Source organism: Podarcis vaucheri (assembly GCF_965113315.1).
Source record: "Podarcis vaucheri genome assembly, chromosome: 12".
Classification (NCBI taxonomy): Eukaryota; Metazoa; Chordata; class Lepidosauria; order Squamata; family Lacertidae; genus Podarcis; species Podarcis vaucheri.
The window spans coordinates 55,240,651-55,265,518 of NC_138750.1; the positions used below are offsets into that span (position 1 = coordinate 55,240,651).

At 45.6% G+C, this 24,868-nt stretch overlaps 2 protein-coding genes across 4 annotated transcripts in view; one reads left to right on the forward strand and one right to left on the reverse strand.

The window, feature by feature from the left end:
- Window positions 1-1,789: 1,789 nt before the first annotated feature.
- GORASP1 (golgi reassembly stacking protein 1) lies at window positions 1,790-17,031 on the reverse strand. 2 transcript variants are annotated; one of them, XM_082192532.1, is made up of 9 exons: window positions 16,892-17,031; window positions 11,767-11,847; window positions 9,714-9,917; window positions 8,987-9,073; window positions 7,345-7,475; window positions 5,588-5,732; window positions 4,999-5,134; window positions 4,292-4,441; window positions 1,790-3,240 (listed from the first exon to the last, which is right to left on the reverse strand). In XM_082192532.1, the coding sequence occupies exons 1-9, from the start codon at window positions 16,952-16,954 to the stop codon at window positions 2,969-2,971; spliced, it is 1,269 nt and encodes a 422-aa protein (XP_082048658.1). In that variant the 5' UTR covers window positions 16,955-17,031; the 3' UTR covers window positions 1,790-2,968. The 2 variants fall into 2 exon arrangements, with proteins under 2 accessions (XP_082048658.1, XP_082048659.1); XM_082192533.1 differs by lacking the exon at window positions 16,892-17,031 and having other exon boundaries at window positions 9,714-9,910.
- Window positions 17,032-17,315: 284 nt separating this feature from the next.
- The window catches only part of TTC21A (tetratricopeptide repeat domain 21A), a 38,855-nt gene continuing 31,302 nt past the window's right edge, over window positions 17,316-24,868 (forward strand). The window contains exons 1-4 of one of the 2 annotated variants that reach the window (XM_082192162.1): window positions 17,316-17,435; window positions 19,045-19,174; window positions 19,519-19,632; window positions 20,179-20,345. In XM_082192162.1, the coding sequence (XP_082048288.1) occupies window positions 17,409-17,435; window positions 19,045-19,174; window positions 19,519-19,632; window positions 20,179-20,345 (438 nt within the window). In that variant the 5' untranslated portion in view covers window positions 17,316-17,408. The remainder of the gene's footprint in view (window positions 17,436-19,044; window positions 19,175-19,518; window positions 19,633-20,178; window positions 20,346-24,868) is intronic. The other variant, XM_082192161.1, reaches the window with a different exon arrangement.

Sequence of the window (24,868 nt, forward strand, 5' to 3'; positions counted from 1 at the left end):
ATCATAAATTCCTTGGCCAGGTATTGCCAGAAAGCTCGTCAAAGTTCCTGAAACCAAAATTAGCGCACAGAACTGTGGATCTTTTGCACACTTGCCCTATCGACTGCACCACAGTGTCAGATATGTATGTATATTAAGAGTGTTTCTGCTTAGTCCTCAAGTCAGGCTACAAAGTTGGTCTCTGTGCTGCTTTTTTTGGTTGTGTTTGAGCACTAGCTATGCAGGCAGAAGGTCCCAGGTCCAGTCTCTGGCATCTCTACATAGATTGGGAAAGACCCAACAATCTCAGGAAAGCTGCTGTTTGTCTGTGTTGACAAATACTAAACTCAACAACTGGGACTATCCATTTAATTTTTTTCTGGTTCTTCAATAGTGGAGGAAGAGGATCCTGTGTGGGTTGTCAGTGCCCAGCTCTCCACTGGCAGGAAGTCAAACTTTCAAGGGGTATGCCTGGTGGGCAGGGCAACCCCCTCAGCAGTTCAACTGCAGGCCACTCTTTGCCAGGGCCCCCTGGGTGTGTGGCTCTTTTGGGCATCACATCCCATTTCACCAGGAGCACAGCTGCCTCAACAGTGTTCTGGACCCGACCCCTCCCAAGTGACAGTTGGGGGGTGGAGGCTATTGGATACATAGATTTGAGGATCAACCTCCTATCTCCTTCTCCTAAGCCCATTCCAGGGTTTCTTCTCGTTCTCCATCTGTGCTACCCTTATACAGCAACCATTAGGGCCTCTTGGGACTTGGCCCCAGGGATTTGCTGGCACAGAGTGGCTACAAGTTGCTTTTTCCCTCTTCCTCTGCTTATTTTTGACTATTTGGTTACTTGCTTAAGCACAAATTGAACTGGCAAAGGGTGTACTCTTGCCCACCAGGTATACCTACCTGCTCAAAATTTTGACTGCCTGCCAGCTGAGAGGTGAGCATTGACAACCCACACAGGATCCCCTTCTTCTCTACAGGGAAGGAACTTATTGCATTAAGTACCAATGTTTGCTTCTTGTTCTCAGGTGTTGTTTTTAAATACACACACACACACACACACACAGTGGTACCTCGGGTTAAGTGCTTAACCCGGAAGTCCGTTCTTAACCTGAAGCACCACTTTTGCTAATGGGGCCTCCTGCTGCCGCTGCAGCACAGTTTCTGTTCTCATCCTGAAGCAAAGTTCTTAACCTGAAGCACCACTTTTGCTAATGGGGCCTCCTGCTGCCGCCGCGCTGCTGGAGCACAGTTTCTGTTCTCATCCTGAAGCAAAGTTCTTAACCTGAAGCACTATTTCTGGGTTAGCGGAGTCTGTAACCTGAAGCGTGTGTAACCCGAGATACCTGTGTGTGTGTGTGTGTGTGTGTGTGTGTGTGTGTATATATATATATAAAATCTTTGCCTAGTTCTCAAAGTTCTGAAACCATGAAATATAAGGTGTACAAGATAATCCTGGCTCTAAGGAGTTGTTATTCCTATCCAAACTCTGAATAGAACACTTTGGAAGGTGCTACTGCTGGCTGATGAGTGTGGCTGGGAGTTTTGAGGACTGGGCCCTAGCTCATGAGACTGACCTGAAAAGGGTTTGGAAAAGATGTATCTCCTTGCCCTAGTAATTTCCCTTGGGGGGTGATGATTTTGCACGAACTTAGGTTATAGTGGGTGGGGGACTTGCTCTGGCTGACCTACATCAAGACACCTATTGTGGCAGATCGAGAGTTTGGATTGCACATTATTCTGGGAGCTAGTGAATAATAAGCAGGACCAAAATGGCAACTTAACTTCTTCAGTGAGTACTTTGAACAAGTATTTTCCAAAAATGGTTTATTTTTAATCTTCAACAAACAGAAGCAGAGAATCAAAAACCATTTTGAAATATACCATTCAACACAGCTAGTGTGATATAGAACATCTGTTATTCATGTTGAATAAAGCCGTGTTCAGAGCTCAGGAGAGGAATCAGCCTCCCTAAAAAGCAGCAGTCTTGCCATTGGGTACAATCATACATGATATTAGCTTATTTGATCAAGTCAACACATACCTGTCATTAGAACACACTTAATTTGAAAAGAAAAACTGAAATTCAATTATTTTACCATGCATGCATGTTTAGAATTGTCACCTTTAATTTGCAGAGGCTCAGAAGAAATATTTCAGCCACATCTAACCCCAAGTATAAAACCTATAAGTTGCTTACGTTCACCTTGAAACTATTCTTTCGAGAGAGATTTCTAACAAGTAAGGTATCCAACAGGAGAATGAAGTAGCTGTTTGGGTTCATTTCCTACCTCTTTGGCATGTGTATATTCAAGAGGTCTGCATGCACCTCCCTGTCTCCCAGATAACTTTAATGTGGCATTGACTAGAGAGGAGGATTGTGGGGGCTATGCCACCCCACCTGCATGTGCCAGGGATGGAGTTAAGAGTACTGTAGCAGCTCTTCTGCAAGGAAGCACTGTAACCTGGATTGCAGCCTTGGAAGTTGAAAACACATTAGCCTCTTCTACATGGGTGCCCAGAGAGAGTCAAATTGTAAAGCGTTATTTGGGAATTTTAAACATTAAATATTTTGACATATAAAATCAAGCTGAACAGTTGTCACAATTAAAACTGAAACCTAGAAAGAGGGCTAAAAGGTTCTGCTAAAATCAAGCCACTGTGTGCTTGCTAGCTACATTTTTTTTAAAAAAACCCAAAACTAAATGTCTTGCTATTAGCTTTTGGGCAGACAGCAAACTCTTCACACAAAACAGCATTTTTAAAGAACTTATTCCAAGTCAAATTATCAGTGTTATTGCTGAGCAGTAGTTGCAGATGTTGAAACCCATCAGACAATGAAAGGCTGGCTCAAGATCACTGGAAACAGCTTGAATTCTTGCAGTATTACTGTAATATAGCAACACAATGGATGTCACTGGGTATCAAAAGCCTTATTGTCTGGTACAAATGTCCTTACAGCTGATAGCAAGTGCTGTCACTTTTAGCACTAGATCTGTGCAGTTTCTTCTGTCAATTCCTTGGCCTTTTCATCTTCACTGTCAGGTTGTAAAGCTTTGGTCATTTGCGGGCTCTCAGTCCCATCTAAAAGCAGAAGTGTTTCTTGAGCACCACCATCAGCTTTAGAAGTTGCATTTACAGAGATATCCACAGGAAGGGATGGCAAAACAGAAACTGAAGGCGCTGCATCCAGCTCTGGCTGAGGACTCGAGCCCTCTGCATAAGATAGTGAATCTTCTGAAACTGGAATAGAGGCCTGGTCTGAAAAGCAGAAGTCAAAATCTAATTACAGAAAAAACAATGGCTGTAATTCTCAAAACATGAAGCCCCTGCAGGTGACTGAAGAAAGCGACATGAAATCAGTAACTAAGCTACCATGTACTCTCTAGAATTAACTCTGCTAAATTAGGAGCAATTGTGTCTTCTTCCATGCTTACCCAACAAACACATCAGATTTTAACTAGCTTATTTAAAATAGAACGGCAGATCAGATTCCGGTAGATTGCTCTGTGACTTGCAGTAGATGAGCAAGGTTTTTAACTATAACAACAATTTTCTCCGCTAAATTAGTCTGCTGGAATGAAGAAAGGAACCAGAAGTGCACTTTTGCATGAAACAATACTCAGCACAGTTAGATCCTGGCACTGAAAACAAATCCCTGGGCTCAGAGGCACCCTTTTTTCTTCTTCTCTAATTCTAACACTGATTTCAACAGGGCTGCCCTGAATACACTAATATTTCATATTGTCTTTAGTCTTTATGATGCCAGAAGATTCTTTATTTTTCTAAAAAATTGTTGTCAGTAACCAGAATTTATTAAGCAGGTATTAAAGGTGATCACACAATCAATATGTTGGTTGTGGATTTGCATACTTCTTACTTAACTTTACTTTCTCATTATAAACACTCCAAGCTTTCATATCTGAGCAAAAAGCAGACTAAAAATTGCCAAGTTTTAATAAGACCCATGTACAGTCATACCTTGGGTTGCAAACGCTACGGGTTGCGCATTTTCAGGTTGCGGACCGCGCAAAACCCGGAAGTACCAGAACGGGTTACTTCCGGGTTTCGGCACATGCATAGAAGCACAAAATGACATCATGCGCAGAAGTGCTGAATCACGTCACACACGTGCACAGACGTAGTGCTTCAGGCTGTGAACGCTGCGGGTTTCGAACGTGCCTCCCGCATGGATTATGTTCGCAACCAGAGGTATGACTGTAGTAAATGCTGCAATCTTTTGTGTTTAATTTAAACACAAACATTTATAGTAAATGATGTTTGTGCTTGAATTACCCAAGTGCTTCCTTACCAAAGTGTGAATCAATTCCGTTGTTAGATACCAAGCTATCAGTTGCTGCAACAGTGTCTGGCAAGTTGAAAGAAGCAGAGGAAGGCACCTTGACTGTTTTCACTAAGTCAATTAATTCAGGAAAAGAAGCTCCAGACATATCTATAAAACCTGGAAAGCAATGGGGAAGAGAAAAAAGTACAGCCAATAATTTACAAGAGAAATAAATTGTTTAAAGGTGAAATTTCTTTCCTGTTCCTAGCTACCACCAAAATGACTTGTAACTTAGAATGCGAATGCCATCAAGAAACTTCTGCTTACCCCTCTGTTAGCCATGAACAGCCTAATACAAATATGCTGAAATCAGTGTAAGGTGTTATCTGACCCTTCTGGAATTACGGCATGAAGTCATTCTTACTTTGGCAAGCGCCTTGGCAAAGGTATTCCTAACCCGCCACACCCATCTCTGTTCGCAGGCTTATGATTCATGGGGTGGTAGGTGAGATTCTGAAGGATCCTGTCACTGCAGGGGTTGGACAGCACCACAGTCAAGTTACTATTCCCATCAGTGTCCTGCATTGTTCCTCTCCTTATAAGCAGACTACATTCTGCAAATTCATAGTCAACACAGCTCTTCTTCATTACAGAATTTCTGCACGTATGAACCTGCATATAAAAACCAGTCACCCAACTTTTATGCTCTAAAGGTCAACAGGTGAACAGATTACCTGGATCCATGACTCTCTGCACAGGAGGAGGAGGCTGAAGAGAATTTTCTACTGAATACATATTTACACTTTGATCTGTGCTGTACGCTAAGCTTGCAGGTTCTTCGCTCTGGGAGTTTGGTGCTAACAGAGGAGCCTGAAATAATTTATAAAACAGAAAGAGTTGCATGCTTCAGAACAAGGAACACATTCATTATCACTAAGCAAAGCAACTACAAAGTGGGCAGATGACACGACCTCATTAGGGGGCCAGAGGCTTATATTATAACCTCACCCTGGGCAGAGTTTCCAAGGGGGAAAGGCTGCTTTCCCCTCTGACCCAGAAGTGCAATGCAAGCCAATCAGCCCAGCAAACCCTAAACAATGGTGTCCACAGATGCTCAAGAAGAATGTAACCTAGCTTCCAGGCAGGTAAGTGGGACACGTCATGGCCCTCTGGAGGAAGGAACAAAAGTGAGTAGGTGGAGAGACGGTATGTGAGCTGCCCACAACTCCTGGGAGTATTACAGCAGCTGCACCCTGCCCTTCGCATATTAAAAATAGCAGCACCCACAAGCACTGCAGTCATCTTTCACTCTGAAATGCCTACCTCTGTATAGCCATTGGTTGGTGGTTCAGGAGGTGTGTCTCCCAAGGGCAAAGGAGAAGGAGGACCAGCTTCTGCCTTTTTCTTTGGTATAGAAGGCTGTGTTGGAATTCTGTGCAAATAGCCATATCCAATGCCACACCCTAAACTGCACAAGAAGGTAAATAAAAGAAAAAGAAACAAGCTTGCACCCTTGAAAATTTTGTTTTCAAAGTAACTGACAGAAGCCCATTCGACTCAGATCACAAGTAGAAGTCTATCTCTCTAAACTGGAGTGTGCAGCCCTCCTTGGCCCCTCTAACTTTGGGGCAGAGACAAATCTTAAGGCTATAAGTGATGTATATTAGTTATGAAGCTTCCAGTCCGCCCTTCCCCCAGGAAGCAGGGCAGCTTGCTTTCCTCCACTTTTCCCTCAGCACAAATAAATACCATGGCACCAAAGAGACCTAGGCATTGCGGGGAGGCACTGTGTCTGGTAAGCAGTCACACCAGACCTCAGCAGCCACTTTCAAGAGGATTTTTTGTTAAGGTTTTAGGGTGTCAAAAGGGAAAAGGCAGAATGCTGCACGAAAAAAACATTTCAAGTCTCTTTATCCTAATGCAGCAACTTGCAAAAAGGACTTTTCCCAGTAGCATAGCATTGTGGGTGGTCAGAGGGGCAACAGAATGCTGGCAACATTCCAGTTTTAAAGACTCTTGACCCAGTGTGTTCTGATTGACAGATGGCTCTGTCTAACGGATAGAATGAGTGGCACGTAACCAATAAAGGTGCTATTTACCTTGGGAAACTGGAATCAAGTGTTAAAATTACTGCCAGATTTCCCCAACTCCCTTGTGGGATGACAAACTTCCCTCAGCTCGTGTACTGCAGTAACCTAGGAAATGAAAGCTGAGTAAACTGGAGTTGTTTATAAAGGGTCAGGCTGCCCCTTGGTCATTCACAGAGGACTAAAATACATATTCATGAATCGAGTCCCCTACTTACTGAAGCCTGAATGGCAACAGAATAGGAAAAGGAGACAGTCTGCCCTAAACTTGCAGGAAAATACAGATTGGTAAGGGGGCAGAAACTCCAAAATCCAGCACATGCACACTTCCTCTTGGCTCTTAGCTCAAAAGCAGGGACTGGGGTGGGTGGGGGACTATTAGGGGCAGCTTCCCCCACCTAGTTCATACACACCTGTATTTCACAAAAGGTCCCTCCACACTGCTTGAGGCTCAGTATCAATGAATGTGAATTAGCTCACACCTCAACCACATGCAAAGGACCATAAGGAAATACGGCAGCTAGGATCGGGCTGGGTGCAGTTGCCAAGACCAGTAGAGAAAATATGGCCTCTCGGTTGCACACCTTTATCACTGGTCTATTTCTGAACTGCCACCCCACCTCTTATTGAAGCACCACCACCACCTCAGATTTTGTTTCTAGGCTGCCTGCTACCCTTCCTCTGCTCCATCCCTGACACATCAATCAACACACACCTTGGATCCTCATCTGTCTTTTACATTGCATTAAAATGCAAAGAAGGTAAACCCCTGGGTGAGAACTGCTGCTTCTGTGTTGTGCTGGTGCCAAGGGAAGTGTTCAACAGGGATAACACGAAACACAGGAACTGTAATGGCTTTCTAGGGTGCATAATTCTCCCACACTGTGGATCCCATGGGGCTAAACATCTTCACAGCAATGTACAGGAAAGCATACTGTGATAAGTAAACCTTGACCTCATTTACAGACTATCCTGTCACTCACAAATCCATACCTTCCTTCTCCACCCCAGGCTCCATTGGGGGTTACAAAAACCTCTCGACAGGAATCAGCTTCTGTGTTATAGACCATCAGTTTCAACGGCTTCCCCTCATGGGTTTCAATCAATGAGAAAAAATCTTCGGACTGAAGAAAAAGAAGACTTGTCATCAACCCAACAGCTGCACTCTAGAACCTCTCTCCCTGCCTGCCATTACATGATTTCCAGGTGTCCTGTTGCTGTGTAGGACAAAGAATGACTAGCTAGAATTAGCAGCATGTTCTTTGGATATGCCCCTCACAAGGTGTCCTATAGGTAGCTGCCAAAGTACAAAGCAGCAGGAAACAGGTCATTGCATTAATCTGTCAAGCTTCCATGTGCAATGGACAGGTCAGAAAAGAGGACAAGATATGAAGCAGTTAAAGCCAGAATGGTGAAGCTGTGGCCATTCAGATGTTGCTGGACTACAATTCTCATCCCAGACCACTGACCATGCAGGTTAGGATTGATGATAGTTGGAGTTCAACATCTAGAGGGCCACAGGTTCCACCATTACTGCTGCGTAGGGCAGGATGGTTTGACACCGCAAGTGCAAATGCAGGAGGGGGAAGCAGGTGCTTGGGGAAAGTAAGAAGATCACCCATGAAATGGTATTGGGCAGGAGTGGATGTAACTCCTTATAGGACTGTTGGTTTTAAACCTCACCGCTACTGCCATCAATCCTCTGTGCTAAACACCTTTGGCTCAGCAGTGCAGGACTCCCCAGCCCAAGGGCCCAATTCAGTGTGCCAGGTCATTTCAGCCAAGCCATGCTGTCACCTGACGTCAAGTGCAAGACAGACAAAGCCAAATTCAAATGGGAAGATTGGTAACAAACTCTGAACTCTTCCTTTGCTTCCTCAACTTGAATTCAATGCTTTTTCACTTTGGCTCCTCTTTTCCCTTGCTGCCCTACCAGCCCCAACCATCCGTCAAAACGGCACGCAGAGTTCGGCCAATTCTCCACCCTGGGTTTAACTGAAATATCTGTAGAGATGGATCCAACTTTTCTTCTCTTTGTTTCTGCATTCAGCTTTCCCAACCCTTGAGAACAAGAGTGGGTGAATATTTAAAGACAGCTACACAATTTGCTGTCAGATCGTGAAGTTGAGGCTCCAATACTTTGGCCACCTCATGAGAAGAGAAGAGTCCCTGGAAAAGACCCTGATGTTGGGAAAGATGGAGGGCACAAGGAGAAGGGGAAGACAGAGGACAAGATGGTTGGACAGTGCTCTCGAAGCTACAAACATGAGCCTGACCAAACTGCGGGAGGCGGTGGAAGACAGGAGTGCCTGGCGTGCTCTGGTCCATGGGGTCACGAAGAGTCGGACACGACTAAACGACTAAACAACAACAACAACACAATTTGCACAGAGAAATTTATATCTAGTCCCAAAGCAAAGACTGGGAAGGAGACTGCTTGTGTAGAATAGCTTAAGCCTGGGGAATACTTGCTACAATGATCATAGTGCAATTATAGGCATATCTACTCTGAAACTGAATTAAATGGGGCTTTCTCCCAGGTAAGTGGCTATGAGATTGCAGCAGCGATCACTGAAAACTGTCTAGCCCCACCCACCCCCTTTCAGCCAATGGTGCAACTGATGACTCACTTTACCTCCTGCAGTATCTGATCCGATCCAACAATATAATCAGTGTGCGGCTGCAGGCCAGCCAGCGCTGCTGGGGAAGCTGGTTCCACATCCTAGAGAGACATTGATCAGTTATGTTACCTACACCTAGTCAACAAATCAAGCAGTGAAAAGCATATATCCAGTTGTTTGCAAACAATGTTCCCAGAAACCCTTGCAAGCTCATCCTCAATAAGAGATAAGATAATAGAAGACCAATTCCAGAAAAGTTGTGTACTGTTACCAGACCCACCCAGCATGGCAGAGGTGAGTACATGCTAGCAAAACACTTTTTCCTGGGGAGGGGGAAAATGGGCACCATCTGGTGCACCCTAGAATGCTCTGCAATGTGCAGTCAAGTCAATGTGGAAATGTTTCCCTGCAGGAGAGGAAGTTTGACGAACGATGCCTTTATTCAAAAAATATCACCATGAAAGGGGAGGGGGACGAAGAAAATAAGCCCAGAGCTGACCATCTCAAAATCCGCTCACCAGAGGGTTTCCCATGTTAGTCTGTTGCAGCAAAAGCAGCAAAGGGTCTTGTGGCACCTTAAAGGCTAACACTATATTTTGCAATAAAACTGGTTAGTCTTTAAGGTGCCACAAAACTCTTTGCTGAAGGATTCTTTCTTGGGATAAAACAATCAAACCCTAAATTCAAAGTGACAGAGTAAGGAAGTATAGTAAAAATGCACAACCATCTTTTCCTACTTACCAGCACATGCCACACATGCTCACTGGCTCTTTGGAAGCTACAGAACCTCACGCTGGCTCCCAGGAGTCCCTGCCCTCCCCACATGTTGCTGGGGACCACCTCCACTTCACGCACTTTCATCGTTTTAATGTTGTACACCTCCAGTTTCACAGCTTTCTCAACATTGGCTTTCAGCAAATCTTTTAAGATGTCCCCTTCTTTGTTCTCAAAAAAAGAAAGGAAGGAAAGGAAATGTAAGAGGTTTGTTTCTGGACAGTAGCCAACAGACTGCTAGGCCGCTGCCGCCAACAACAACAACCACAAAATATATTTATAATTTGTTTTTTTAATGATTTTATGATTTTTAAAATGATTTTATAAGTTTCCCCAGCCACACTGGGTGGCTCCCAGCAGAATAGCAAAATCACTATAAAACATCAAACGTTCAAAACTTCCCTAAACAGGGCTGAAACTAGTTTAAAGATTCACAGAGGCTATGTGGAGGGGCAGGCCAGCAGCTGCAGAAATTGAGGTTGAAGTATCAACTTGCCTTCCATAAAGTGGATATTTCCTAATACCTTATGGAACTGACAGCCACAAGATGTGCTATGGCCATTAATTTTATTAATTCATTAAACATATCTCCTTCCTGCTTTTCCAAGAGAATGCACTGGAGGAGAACTGCAATAAAAATAAATTCAGCACTTCTTGAGGCAATAAATTCTGTTAAGTTTATTTTTAAAAGAACAGCCCCAACTGAAAACAGAGGTCCCATATAGCTAAGGCAATTTACCAATACCTCTGAATACCAGGTTCTGGGGATCACAACAGGAGGAGGGCTGTGGCCTTTATGTCCCATTTGTGAGCTTTTAGTCATGCAGCGTTTAGGACATTTAACAATAGAGGTACTTATTTCAAAGCAAATCCCTCTGAAATAAACAGGAGTTGCTTCTAATCAAGCATGATTAGGTCATAAAAGAAATGTGCAAAAAAATAAACACCACCATTTGCCATGCCTTTATCCAATGAAACAAAGTATATTTGGTAGCCATAATATATGTGGGCCAAGAAGCTTCAAACATGTTAATTATTTACAGGGTGATATTTGAACAAGTGCTGAAAACTAGTTTTGTGACGTGATAACAGGTCAACACCCTCCTTCCCTTCCCTCCACAGCGCAACACACCCACCAGCTCTGATGAACAAGAGATGTTTGCAGCACAAACAGATCCCAACCTGAGCAAGTGTACCCAGCCATTTACTAGAGGAGAAGTTGGGGCATATCTGATATCGGGAGAAATCTCCTTTCCAGAGCCCAATATGGCCTGTCCATTACATCCACAATCAGAATTTCCAAAACAAACAGACACATGTAAAGGATGGAATTCTGCTATTTGAACAGATTTTTTTAAGAGACACCTAATCACAGAACCACCCTTAATCTCATGCAAACTCAGAAGCACAAGTTAGTAAAAAACCTGAAACCTTTGTTCATACAGGACATTCACAGCCAGCCATTTCAGATGCTTCCATGGCTATCAGTGGGAAGGACCTGCTTAGAAGTTCACGCTCTGCCCTTCTGAGTCACAGGTACTATGACCAACCAAGCCCTGCATAGGGGCAGCCTCCCTTATGACTCAACTTCCAAGCAGATGAACCTACAACAGTGTACGGTCCTTCTATGTTTTTCAGAAGGGAAACATGAGCAGCTGGGCAGAACCACAGCCCATATCTCCCAAGTGCTCTGTGCCTATCCGGCAGTTCTACTTGCTGACTCCTAGTTTTCATTTATTACGGTAATTCATTAGTTCCACTTATGCACCAACTTTCTTCCACCACAGGGTTCAAGGCAACATATATGCTATCATTTCTTTTGTGGGCGGGGGGGGGGGAGGGGGGCAGAAATCTGTCATCCAAGCACTGAGCAGATCTACTTAGCTTCAGAAAAGTGGCAGCTTCATGTACCTTCAGGTCATGCTTTTGGATGCACTTATTTATAGCACACCAGCAACATACTTACCTGCTAGAGCTCAGCATTAAAAAAAACCCCAGTGACTTTTGTTAAGCTACTTACCAGTCTGGTGTGTCCTATTGTGAGGATGAAATCAAAGAACGGCTCCAGTCCAGCCTGCTGAGCAGGGGAGTTTTCCTGAACCTGAAAAATGGCAGAGTTTTACATATAGATGAACCAAATGAAAAAAATGTCAGTGGAAGCACACGTTTTCTAAATTATGTAATGCAAAAAGTATTCATACCAAGCATGCTTATGAGCTGACAATAAGAGACTTGTCTTTTGGCAGTTGGGAGAGGTTATACTGGCCTAGAGCAAAAAGAAAATAACACAGCCAACCATCCTAACAAACATGATAGATGTGTTGCTCAGAACCCCTCTCCTACCTAGCCAAACAGAAGCCAAAAGGAACTTTGAAAGGCAGACATGCGGTCCATCTAGCTTAGTATTGTCTACACTGATGGTCAGTGGCTCTACGGAGTGTCAGGCAGGAGTCTCTCCCAGTGCTACCTGGAGCTGCTGGGAATTGAAACTGGTGCTCCACCACTCAGTTACATCACTTCCCAAAATAACATGCATCTAAGAGATGCAGTTTCACAACAATCAAAGAGGAAACCCGTGGAAGACGAAGTACACAGCAGAGAGAGTACTATGCAATGCAAGTCACAGGGAGAAACTTTTAAGCTCTTCCTTCAAAGAGGAGACCAGGTATAAGCTGTGTACAAAACACCAAATGCGAAATACCAATCTGCTGCTGCCTCCATGCTTGATATGCTTTCAAGCTCTACAGGCCAGGTTGGGAGCACCGGACTGGTCTACCTCACAATTCAATTTTATCTATATGAGTCTTTTGTTGCACAGATGGGCTGGGCAGACATTACAAAGAAATGCACAGTCCACCTATTTCCAACGGCAGCCAGGAAATACCAATATATATTGCACCCACAGGAAGCACAGTGTGGCTTACACAAGGGATCCCAAGTAATTTCTCAGCCAGACACCAACTGTCAAGTAGAAAGACGTGCTTAGCTTTAACAATAAAACAATGTAGTTCTTGTGCTCTCGAGATTATTCACCTACAATCAGAAGCTGTTTGTGGTAGGTTTACTGAATGACAACGTGTACAAATGTGATTTGCTAAGACTGTGTAAGAACCAGAAAAAACTGCAAGCATAGCTAAGCACTACAGAGACTGGATCCAGCTGCACATAAGTTAGTTGCATTTAATTCTCATTAAAACCAATGGGACTTAAGCCACAACCAACCCATCACATTGATTTTAATAAGGCCTATGTGCAATTAATGTGGCCCAACCCATTCTATTATATGTATTTATATCTCATTTTTCTATGTTAAACATTCATTTAAACTGGCTTACAAATTTTGTTTTAAGATATAGTGAATGGTAAGAGAAGCATCAGAATGTACCATTTTGAAATAGTAAAAGCAGCTGGAAGGCAAGACATACAGTGCTTCCAAACAGGGACTTAATATTGCAAATGAGCAGTGGAGAGCTATTCCAAATGGCTTGTTGGCAACAAAGGGTTTTTTTAATACAAGATTTTCTCTTGTGTATTTTGTGCAGTTTGATACCAACCATGTGTGGATACTGCAAAGCAAAAAAGAAAACTTGCATGCATGAGGAGCGCTAATCCCACAATAAACACCACATTTAGAGATTTTACTTTAAGAATGGCCACTGAAGCAACACTGTTTTCAGCAGACTTTTAAAAAACATAGGCTTAGCTCCTTTGGGAATATACATTCTGTTAGAATTATGCAGTGCACATCTGCATGAAGTTATTTTTAACAGTTTATTTTTCTCCAGAGCTCTTGGTTTCCAAAGGAACCAAAGATTTTTGCACACAAACAGAAGAGGAAAGAGTATCATAACTGGATAGTCAGGCTATGTGCCAAGGGGTGTCACAGGGCAAAAATAAATAACTATGGGCGAGAGTGCTGGACAAGGAAATAGCACATCATCCCTTAACCAGTGGAAGCATTTTCCTATTCCCCCATATGTGTTTGAGCCCCGTTTTTTTTAAAGATTCCCTCCACAAACAAAAAAAATGTAAGAACTGGTTTAAAGATTACTGAAAGCTTCTGTTCTCAGTGTGCCATGTTCTGCAACACAAAACAGATTCCACAAGACTTTGAACAGCATATGCACAGCCCTGGGGAGAGACCTTATTTACACAGCTCCCCCTGAAAAATTAAAAAAAAAATTGAATGCAGCAGAACTTTGTGCATTCATAGTTCATCACTTCTGCACAGAACAGGCAAATCAGAGTGCACAGTTCATTCCAAGCTAGACATGTTAACCATACTCTCCCACAGTGGTGCCCCGCAAGACGAATGCCTCGCAAGACGGAAAACCCGCTAGACGAAAGGGTTTTCCGTTTTGGAGGTGCTTCGCAAAACGAATCTCCTATGGGCTTGCTTCGCAAGACGACAATGTCTTGCGAGTTCCTGCTAGTTTTTTTTCCTTCCCCCCCCTTTTTCTAAGCCGCTAAGCCGCTTATCAGCTGATTCGATCAGCAGATAAGCCGCTAAAAGCCGCTAATAGCGCTAATCCGCTAATCAGTCAATGGGCTTGCTTTGCAAGACGAAAAAACCGCTAGACGAAGAAAATCACAGAACGGATTCTTTTCGTCTTGCGAGGCACCACTGTATTTGAAGAGACAGTGCATACCATTCTAGAACATTCACAGGGCAGGAGTACTGAGCAGGTGGAAGGGGAGACCAATCCAGTACAAGAATTTATATACATTAACATGAATTACCAACTGCACAGGTTGGTAAAGTGTGCTTCAAATTCGCTAGCTGTTACTTTTTAAGCACTAAGCAGCTGGAAGGACCATCTGCATCCATATGAGCCTGCCCTGCCCTTAAGATTGACCACAGAGGCCTTGCTTGCAGACCTGGTGATAAAATCTATCGGGTCTGTGGGTACCAGAGTGAGGGCCTTCTCAGTGGTGGCTCCATCATTACAGAATTCCTACCCATGGGAACTGTACTTGGTTCTCTCAATGATTGCCTTATAACAGGCTCTGGAAAACCTTATCTGTTTACATCTGCTTTTAACCAATCAATGTCTTGATTTCTGTTATTATTCCCCCTGCCCTTTCATTCTACTGTACTGCTGGTTTTTATATAAAATTTGTATTGTATTATTTTGTTAAATGACGTGAACCACCTTGACAGGGCCCTGATGCCCTGATAATAGTTCCTCTGATGTAGCATTCTAGGCCAGTCAAATGTCTCTGACATCTACAAGCAAAAGCATACCCCTGCTGTGTTTTCTCAGCCTTTGTGAACATGGAGGTTTCATTTCACTTTTACAGCTGATAACCAGTGAGAACTGGTAAACCCCTCCCTCCATGAATAAGGACCTTATAACTTCTTTTTAAATGGATGAGGTTTTCATTTAAACTGAAAAACTGTTCATTTGAATACGACCAAAGCTCCCGTTGATCCAGCCCCACCATAACCCAAAACCACAGCATTAAGATGACTTTATGATGAAAATGAATCATACATGGTGTGGATAAAGTTTAACAGTTAGCTGTGCTCTCTCACAACCAGCGTTCAAACTCCCATTGTTCTAGGTGCATTTTGCAACAAGGAATTTCATTAGTGCAAGCAGTTTTTGAGCTCTATGGGCGCAGTCCTGCGCCTAAGATTTCAGATTAAAACTGCAGAGTGGAACAAAAGGAGGACCTTTTTCTGCCTCTCCACTTCCAGGCATTCTCTGAGGACTGGAGAAGAGACCCTATTAAGAATATTTGGGGGGGGAGGCAGCGGAAGCATGGCTTTGTTTTTTGCAGTTGTCAGATTAGGACTAGACCATGTGAAAAATGAATATAAGATTTTAGCTCATTTATTTTCAGCTTTGTATTCTAGTTATTAAAAAAGTGCAGCGACATTCCGCTGTTGTGCCCATAACCTAGGTTTAAGGTGCCACTTAGCTCCTAGCTTTCATATCTCTGTTTCTAACACTTCTCACAACTCAAGATACATCCATCAATTTCTGGAGATAAAAGAACACATTTCTTTCAATGTGTGGAATTTACATGGAATTCAAGTAATGCATGGCCATCTTAATTGGGGAATGCTTTAATGTTGCGCTTATCGTATTTTTAGTGCAGTTATTGAATCATAGAATCATAGAGTTGGAAGAGACCACAAGGGCCATCGAGTCCAACCCCCTGCCAAGCAGGAAACACCATCAGAGCACTCCTGACATATGGTTGTCAAGCCTCTGCTTAAAGACCTCCAAAAAAGGAGACTCCACCACACTCCTTGGCAGCTGTCAATTCCACTGTCGAACAGCTCTTACTGTCAGGAAGTTCTTCCATATGACTGGTAACCATTGATGGCCACAAATCTGTTTCTAAAGAAATTGCTTCTATGTTCAGGACCTCCCTCAGCAATTGTAGAGTTGGAAGGGGCCCCCAAAGGTTATCTAGTTCAAGCCCCTGCGATTCAGGAATCTCAGCTAAAGCATCCAGGGCAGGTGGCCATCCAAACCTCTGCTTAAATACCTCCAAGGAAGGAGAGTCCAGAAGAAGAAGGAGGAGGAGGAGTTTGGATTTGATATCCCGCTTTATCACTACCCAAAGGAGTCTCAAAGCAGCTAAGATTCTCCTTTCCCTTCCTCCCCCACAACAAACACTCTGTGAGGTGAGTGGGGCTGAGAGACTTCAGAGAAGCGCGACTGGCCCAAGGTCACCCAGCAGCTGCAAGCGGAGGAGCGGGGAAGCGAACCCGGTTCAGATTACCTCTGGTTAAATATTTAATTCGTTCCAGAGGTCCATTCTTAACCTGAAACTGTTCTTAACCTGAAGCACCACTTTAGCTAATGGGGCCTCCTGCTTCCACCGCGCCGCCCGAGCACGATTTCTGTTCTCATCCTGAAGCAAAGTTCTTAACCTGAAGCACTATTTCTGGGCTAGCGGAGTCTGTAACCTGAAGCGTATGTAACCCGAGGTCCCACTGTACTAGTCTACCGCTCTTAACCACTACGCCACACTGCCTCTCCTGCGAGCTCCCTGGGATAAGGCAGTAATACTGAATGACAACAACTGGGAGGAGGAAGCCGGACGCCCCGTCACGAACATAAGCCGGGCTGCGCTTCCCTTCCTCCTCCAGCGGCTTCAGCGACCGCGTCCGGGGAGCTCGCCCTTACCCCGTGCACGTGATAACCCTCGGAGCCCCCGTCGGGGACTTCGGAGCTGGAGCCCAGCCCCATGAGGGCCACCTCAGGAACCCGGAGGAGACACCGGCGACGCCATCCTCATCCTCCCTCAAGTTCCAACGCTGCAGCGCCGACTGAGCATGCGCAGGGAGGGCAGGAGGTTGGCGGAGGGACGCCAGCTGACCGCGGAGCAAGCCGACGCGCTCGCGCTCTATAGGCTGAGGCCGCCCCCCCTCCACGTGACGGACGGCCCGCGCGGACAGGCTACCAGTAGTTAACCAACAGGGAGGCGGGGTCTTCGCGCCTCGAGAAAGATGACGGGGGGGGGGATAGGGAGCGCGAGAGGCGGCTTAGCAACGGGGAGCGGAAAGGGGCGTGGCCGCAGGTAACCACGCACGCCGGGCGGCGGTTGGCTGCTCGAGGTGTTCGTCTTGAGAAGGGAAGGCGGCGCGTGCCGTTGTGGCGGTTGGCGTTTCGAACGTTGCCCCGGCGGTTGCTGTCGGCGGCCATGGCTGACGAAGACCCTCAAGCCCTGGTACTCCCTTTCCCACCCCAAAGGGAGGGAGAACCCGCCTCACGGCTTGGCTGTGGCTGGTGGCAGGCCCCCGTTATTAATTCGTGGGAGGTTTAAACTCCTGCCTTTCCTGTAGACGGCTCACCGAGTGGCTCTCACGCCCGCCCCGCCCCCTCCTTTGCCCACCTCACAGGGTTGTTGTGAAGAGAAAGCGGAGAGGGGGCACTGCGCGCACCATGCGCTGCCCTGTATCCCTTGTGCTGAGCCTCCCCACCTGAGCGGGGCGGGATTCCAGCGGTCCATGGCGATTACCCAGGGTTTGGGTTCCTTGGCCTGTGGGGCAGCGGAGATCGCGGTGTATTTATTGTTGTTTAGTCGTTTAGTCGTGTCCGACTCTTCGTGACCCCATGGACCAGAGCACGCCAGGCACTCCTGTCTTTCACTGCCTCCCGCAGTTTGGTCAAATTCATGTTGGTAGCTTCGAGAACACTGTCCCACCATCTTGTCCTCTGTCGTCCCCTTCTCCTTGTGCCCTCCATCTTTCCCAACATCAGGGTCTTTTCCAGGGAGTCTTCTCTTCTTCGCCAAAGTATTGGAGCCTCAGCTTCAGGATCTGTCCTTACAGTGAGCACTCAGGCTGATTTCCTTAAGAATGGAGAGGTTTGATCTTCTTGCAGTCCATGGGACTCTCAAGAGTCTCCTCCAGCACCACTGCGCTGTATATAATTGCAATACATAAAATAATAAAGTGACAAAGTGAATTCTGAGAAATTTCGGGAGCAAACCCATTTCCTTTCCCATCCCCTCTTCTTAAGCAGAGACTATATGTGACCCTGACTGTTCTGCATGCCCACACATTCCTCTCCCCCGCCCTATCGAGGGAGGTCCAAGAATTGTATCTTGTATTTATGATACACCGTTTATTGGCACACATATACATCCTGATCCTGCGACAGAAAGGTCTTGCTCCTCCCATAGCCACCACCTTGGATTCAAGCAGAAACCAACCCTGAGACCCCCGAGTATAGGGCGGTGTGTTCAATTAGAAACAGTAATTAACCAGAAGCTGCAGTTAGTGCAGAATGTTGCACTGCGATTGCTGAAAGGAGTGAGACCTTGCCAGTATATAACATTTGTGCTGGGAGATCTGCATTGGCTGTCAATTTTCTACAGGGTTAGGACTGTTAATATATAATGCCCATAATAACTTGAAACCTGTGAGATCACCTTATATCTGCCTTCTCAACCACTACAGTCTGGGGAACTAGCACTGTTACAGGTGCCACATAATACCCATTCCACATCTGTAATAAATCATCATTTTAGTGTGGCTGTACCTACACGTTGGAACTCCCTGCCTATTGATACTAGGCAGGTGCCTTCACTGTACACTTTAGCACATACTAAACATATTTGTTTGGTCAAGCCTGCCCAGTTACCTAGAATGCTGGTGTGTTTTTAGTTTATTGCTGGTTTTAATTTTTTGAAAGCTTTAATTGTTTACTAATAATGTTATTGCTTTATTCTTTTTCTAAACTGCTTTGAGGAATTTTACAAAACTGGTATATAATTTTTATGAAATGCATAATAAGCAAGCAAGCAATGATTTTCTCTTTCTCTCCCCCTCAAGGCTAAAATTCTATACTATGCTCAAGAAAAATACTTCAACTATGTTGTTCAAGTGACAAACATTGAACTGGCAAAACATGCTAATGATCCAGTGCTGTTGTTTTTCAAGGGTTTTGGAACATTGCTTCTTGGTAAATACTTTAAATCAATAAACTTTGAAAGTGCATCTTTCTAGAAACAAAATACAATGTAAAAGCCTAATTGAGCTAAATGAGGGTGTTTTTTTTAATGCATCTGAGTTCTGCATACCAAGGTAACTTGAGAACTGGAAAGTTTTAAAAAAGATGACACCTGAGCATATCAAAGGCTAGGAAACACTAAGTTTCACATTAGGAACTCACCCCAGACTGAGGTGTGGAAGTGAAAACAGAAAGCGCACCATGCTTGCATATATCTCTGGTATTGTTTTACCATTCTGATAACCCACCATAAAAATCTGGCACTCCCATGAGTCAATTGTATTACATCCTTGCAGGCCGAATTCAAGAAGGCATTGTACTACTAGAGAATGCCTGGAAGCGCCATGTAGATGTTTCCTTATGTTGCCTCCTGGGTCTCATTTATGCGCACAAAAGATGTGAAAATGTTGGTAAGTTCTGTGCTATTAAATACATTTTGTGCCATTCATCACAAGTTGTCAGAAATGAGAGATTCGGTGTTTCCAATAACAGTATTAAAATCAATCAAACAAAAATTGAGGGCAAGGGTAATGTAAAAAAAATAAATAAATCAAAAAGAGGGTATGATCCTGCCATCTTGAGTATGGAAGGTTGGCAGAAGACACAAGTCCAGGAAAGAAATGTAAAACTTCAGTGCACAGTTTTGCTAGTTACACTTAAAATTAACTACACTTTGGGAATAACAACCAAGACCTAGAGTTTTAGAAGTTCCGTCAGTTTCAAATGCAATTTGACTTAAACAGTTTTCACATTTAGAACATAACATGAAAAAAGACCTGCAATTCTCTAAGTATTTCATACCTTGCACACTTCATGATGTAACTTTCCTCCCCAAATTGTTTTCCTTGAATCACCCGTAGGAGCTTATTTGTTGGCGTATCTTGTGTGATACGTGAAAACCAGACAAGTGGATAACAAGGGTAGCATATACCACTACCCATCCTGTTTACTTTCAGATACTTCTGCTCTTTTGGACTTGGAAACCAAATTAAAGGAAGCACGGAAGACAGCCGGAAGTAATGCATTGTATTATGCTGGAATGTTTCTGTGGCTCCTGAATAAAAATGATAAAGCAAAGGAGTATGTTGACAAAATGCTGAAAGTGTCTAATGGAGCAAGAGAGGTAAAGTGATCAGGCTATTCACTGAACATTGAAATGTGCCAGACCTATTCAATACTTCATAGAATGTAAGCCAGAAAAGCATAGTTATAACCTTCTTGCAAGTGTCATCCTTGTTCAAAGACAGCCTTCCTCATGCATTGCCCTTCTGGATCAGAAGGACTCAAGTACACAAAAAGGAGCTGGGAGCAGGGAGATATCTGCATCCAGCACTCAAGGTTGTATGCATAGTCACCCTGGAATGTGTACCGACTACCAAACAGATGGTAAACATTGTCAGTTCTGACAGCACCAAACTGCCAGCACTTCTGTTTCAGGAAGGCCAGAGAGTGACTCTAGACATCTCCTTCACCCTTCCCACTGTGACAGATGTTCAGTGCTGGCAAAGCTGACAGTGCCAACCATCTGTTCAGTTGAGGAAGTCAGCTGAAATATATGTGATCAGCCTTCTGAACTGGGGCCAGTGTACTACCTAATCTTCACTGTGTTTCTCTTTGCTTATTATGAAATCAGACCTGTTCTTTCACATCAACGTGAATCAGTCGATAAACTGCATTATCTTATAAACGTATACACAGCAGTAATTCCCAGTGAGTTAAATGCAAGCTCCCTGGTAAGTGTGCAGAGGAGGATAACAACTTGGTACTTCCATGTTTTAATACCAGGTCCTTCATTCTTAAAAAATCTTAACTGTCATCACCCTAGTTTCACTAGACAGCTCATGATTGAACTGAAAGTGATGAAGCCAAATCTCACAAAGTGGATTTCTCCACTTTGGTACAAACGCAAATTAAATTAAAATTGGTTTTGTTTGTTAAATGAAAGCACCCCTTATTTGATCGGAACAGACATTCCTTAATTGGTGGTTTTTAAGCAGAGGTAGGATGGCCATCTGTTGTGGATGTTTTAAGGTGAGATTCCTGCATTGCAGGGATTGAACTAGATGACCCTCAGGGTCCCTTCCAACTATACAATTCTATAATTCTATGACAGCAGGATGCAGGAGAATTCTAGAAAGTATCCTTTGGATCTGAGGATGCTGGAAGGGAAGCAAGTGCAGGGGTTGGTAATGTGGGGGAATGAAAGCTTTGCTTCTGTTTCAGTAGAGGTCTTCACAGTACTATGTTCTTCATAGATTGCTTCCTGTAATCATTCAAAGTCCCAATGAATCTTGTGGTCTCTGGCTCCAATAGCTTCTCAAATCTTAGTTCTGGGAGAGGGAGAACTTTTAAATACAAAACCTACAACCTTAATTATCAGTGTGTTCCAAACGTGTATCACACTCTTCCTGCTCAGTTGGTGGTGAAACAACAGAATGTGAATTGTCTTGGCAGAAGGATGGTATTTGTTCTTATAACAAATTTTATCAGAAAACACCAGTGTCCTAAGGTTTCTTATATATTTGGTTTCTAATTGCATTTAACTTTTGTATCTGAAAAAAGTAATTGCATGGGAACTATTAAATTGACATTCTGTTGGCATACTAATTGTCAGGGGTTCAGGAGCAGAGGCGAGGGCAAGGGAGGAAACAGAGAGCGAGGGGGAGGAGGCAGAAGAAAGGATGAGTGATGACGACGACCCGAGATCTCCGAGTCTTTCCAGTGAATCAGAAGATTCACAAAAAGGAGCACCAGTGGCCAGGGCAAGGGGGGAGACTAGGGGGACACCCCAGGAAGAAAGAGCCAGAGGGGACTCAGAGGGGAGCAGTTGGAGATCGGGACCAACGTCACCGCCAGAGAGTAGGAAAGAGGAAGAGCGCCAGGGAGCAAGCGCTGGCAGCTCGCAACAGGAGGGAGGGCACGAGTCAGGAGTGGCCACACCTTCATCGGGGAGCGAAGTGACGGTTAGACGGAAAGTGGAAGGTTGGGCGCGCGCGCCAAGTTCAAATGCACAGGAAGGTGGCGCAGTAGGCAGCCCGGAAAGGGAGCCAGGTCCTAAAGCCCGGCGCAAGGAGACAGGAGAGTCAGGGGGGTCAGCGTCAGAAGAATCCCGGAAGGAAGAGACCCAGGGGGGCAGAGGGACCCAGAGGAGAACTGTCAGGCGGAAAAGGTGGAGCAGGGCTAGGATATTAAGTTGGTGCGCAAGGGGCGGAGACTCAGACGGAGCTTCGCCGATCTAAGCATAAGACGTAGGGTTGCACGCAGCAGCTCGAGAATGGAGACTGTAACTCAATAAAGACTTTTATTTAACGATCGCTGGCTAGCGTGATCCTCTGTGAGCTAGGATCTGGAAGTAACCCTGACAGTAAGCTCCGTCTCGTCAAATTGTGGGCATCCACGGCCTCGCGGAGAGGAGGGAAAGCGGGTGCCTACAAGAGAGCTCACGAACGGCAGACAATATGACGGCCGAACAGCAAATAACGGAACTCAGAGAAGCAGTTTCACGACTGAATGCCGAGGCGCTGGCGTCCAGGAAGAGAGAGGAGGAAGCAGCTGCCGCCTACAGGGATCTCCAGGTCAGGTTGGACGTGCTTACGAAGCAAGGGCAACAGACACCCAAATCAGAGGGGATTGGGTTGGGGAGACGCACAGGCGGTCTGGTCTCGCACTTCGATGGGAATTTGCAACAGTACCCCAACTTTAGAGCAGACGTAATGTGTGCACTGCAACTACTGCACAAAGACTTTAGAGATGAACAAGAGAAAGTGGGGTTCATCATGTCCCATTTGCATGGAGACGCAAAAGCATGGCTGCGCAATTTGTGGAGAGATAAGGATCCTGCGCTCCAAAATGCGGACGCCTTTATTAAAGCGATGGATGGCTGTTTTTTATCAAGCATTGACGTGGATCTTGCCCGAAAGGAGGTGCATGGACTAAGGCAAGGGAGGGCCAGCGTAAGGCAGTATCATGCCCGCTTTTTCGCTTTGGTCAGTGCCCTGGAATGGGACAGAGATTTGGCTCCTGTCAGAGACCTTTTTTGGGAGGGCTTGCACAACTCGGTTAAAGATGAGATTGCGAGGGGGGAGAGACCCCGGACCACGCAGGAGATCGTTCAGAGGGCGCTGGCGGTGGGGGTGCGGCTGGAAGAACGTCCGTGGAGCAGGGACGAAGGGCGCAGCGGGCGTGAACCAGCCAGGGGCTCCTCCTTCCTTCCCAGAGAAGCAGCGCGTGCGCAATCCACGCCTCCAACAGGGGGAGGGGTGGAACCGATGGAGGTTGGGAGTGCAAGGGCTCAGTCAGCAGCCAGAGCCCTAGCACCGGCAGCAGTGAAAGCGAAGCCTCCTAGAGGGAACAGGAAGTGTTATATCTGCGAGGATCCAGGGCATATGGCGAAAGAGTGTCCCCGGAGGCTCCACAAGCACACTGCAGCCTCAGCAATGGTGACTGCAGCAACGCAGCACGGAGAACCACAGCAGGGAAACGACGATGTCTGGCTGGAGGAAGAGGCACTGGGGCCCAGCCAGACGTGTCAGTGAAGCAGTCCCCAGAGATTTTACCGCCCATGGACCCCCTCCCGCCCAAGCCAGTAGTGAGGCTCACCGCATCGCTCCAGCTACCCAATGGAATCACCATGGACGTGCCAATCACTGTCGACTCGGGAAGCAATGCAGACTTCATAGGGCAGGACTTTGTCGACCGGCACGCTATACAGTTGCTGCCTGCCACGCTGCCCCTGCAGGTTGTCACGGTGGATGGCAGGGAGCTGTTAGGGGGGCAAGTGGTGAAGCAGACGCCACCTATGGTGCTGCGGCTTGGAAATCACAGGGAAATCATCAGCTTCAACGTCACTCAACTCTCGGACACGCCTATTGTATTGGGCATGAGTTGGCTGGACAAGCACAGCCCGACGCTGGCTTGGTACCAGAGGCAGCTGACCTTCGGCTCTTCCTTTTGTGCTGAACACTGCATCATGCCCCAGCAGGAAGGGGAGCAAGAGGAGTCACAGCTGCTGCTAGGCACGCTGCAAGCGATTCCCCACAAGTACGCAGAATTTTTGGAGGTTTTCTGCGAGAAGGAGGCAGGCAAGCTACCCCCCCACAGACCATATGACTGCAAAATTGACCTGCTGCCGGGGGCGGCGCTGCCCAAAGGGAAGCTGTATTCCATGTCTGAAGACGAACTGCAGGAACTCAAAGAGTTCATAGATCATAATTTGAAGCGCGGTTCCATCCGAGAGTCCCAGGCAGCGGGGGGCAGTCCTGTATTCTTTGTGAAGAAGCGAGACACGCCCCAAAAAAGACTCGTAGTGGACTACCGCATTTTGAACAGTGTCACCAAGCCATCGGACTTCCCCATGCCCCGAATCGACGACCTCCTCGCAAAAGTACGCAAGGGCAGCGTGTTCACCAAGTTGGACCTGCGAGGGGCGTACAACCTCATTCGCAGGCGGGAAGGAGATGAGTGGAAGACAGCCATGTTCACGCCCCTGGGCACCTACGAATATAGAGTTATGCCTTTTGGATTGCAAAATGGCTCCCACGTTTTTCAAGCTTTCATGCATCACGTGTTGGCGGGGCTCCTCTACAAGACGTGCGTCTGTTTCTTGGATGACATCCTGATCTTTTCGGAATCGCAGCAGGAGCATGA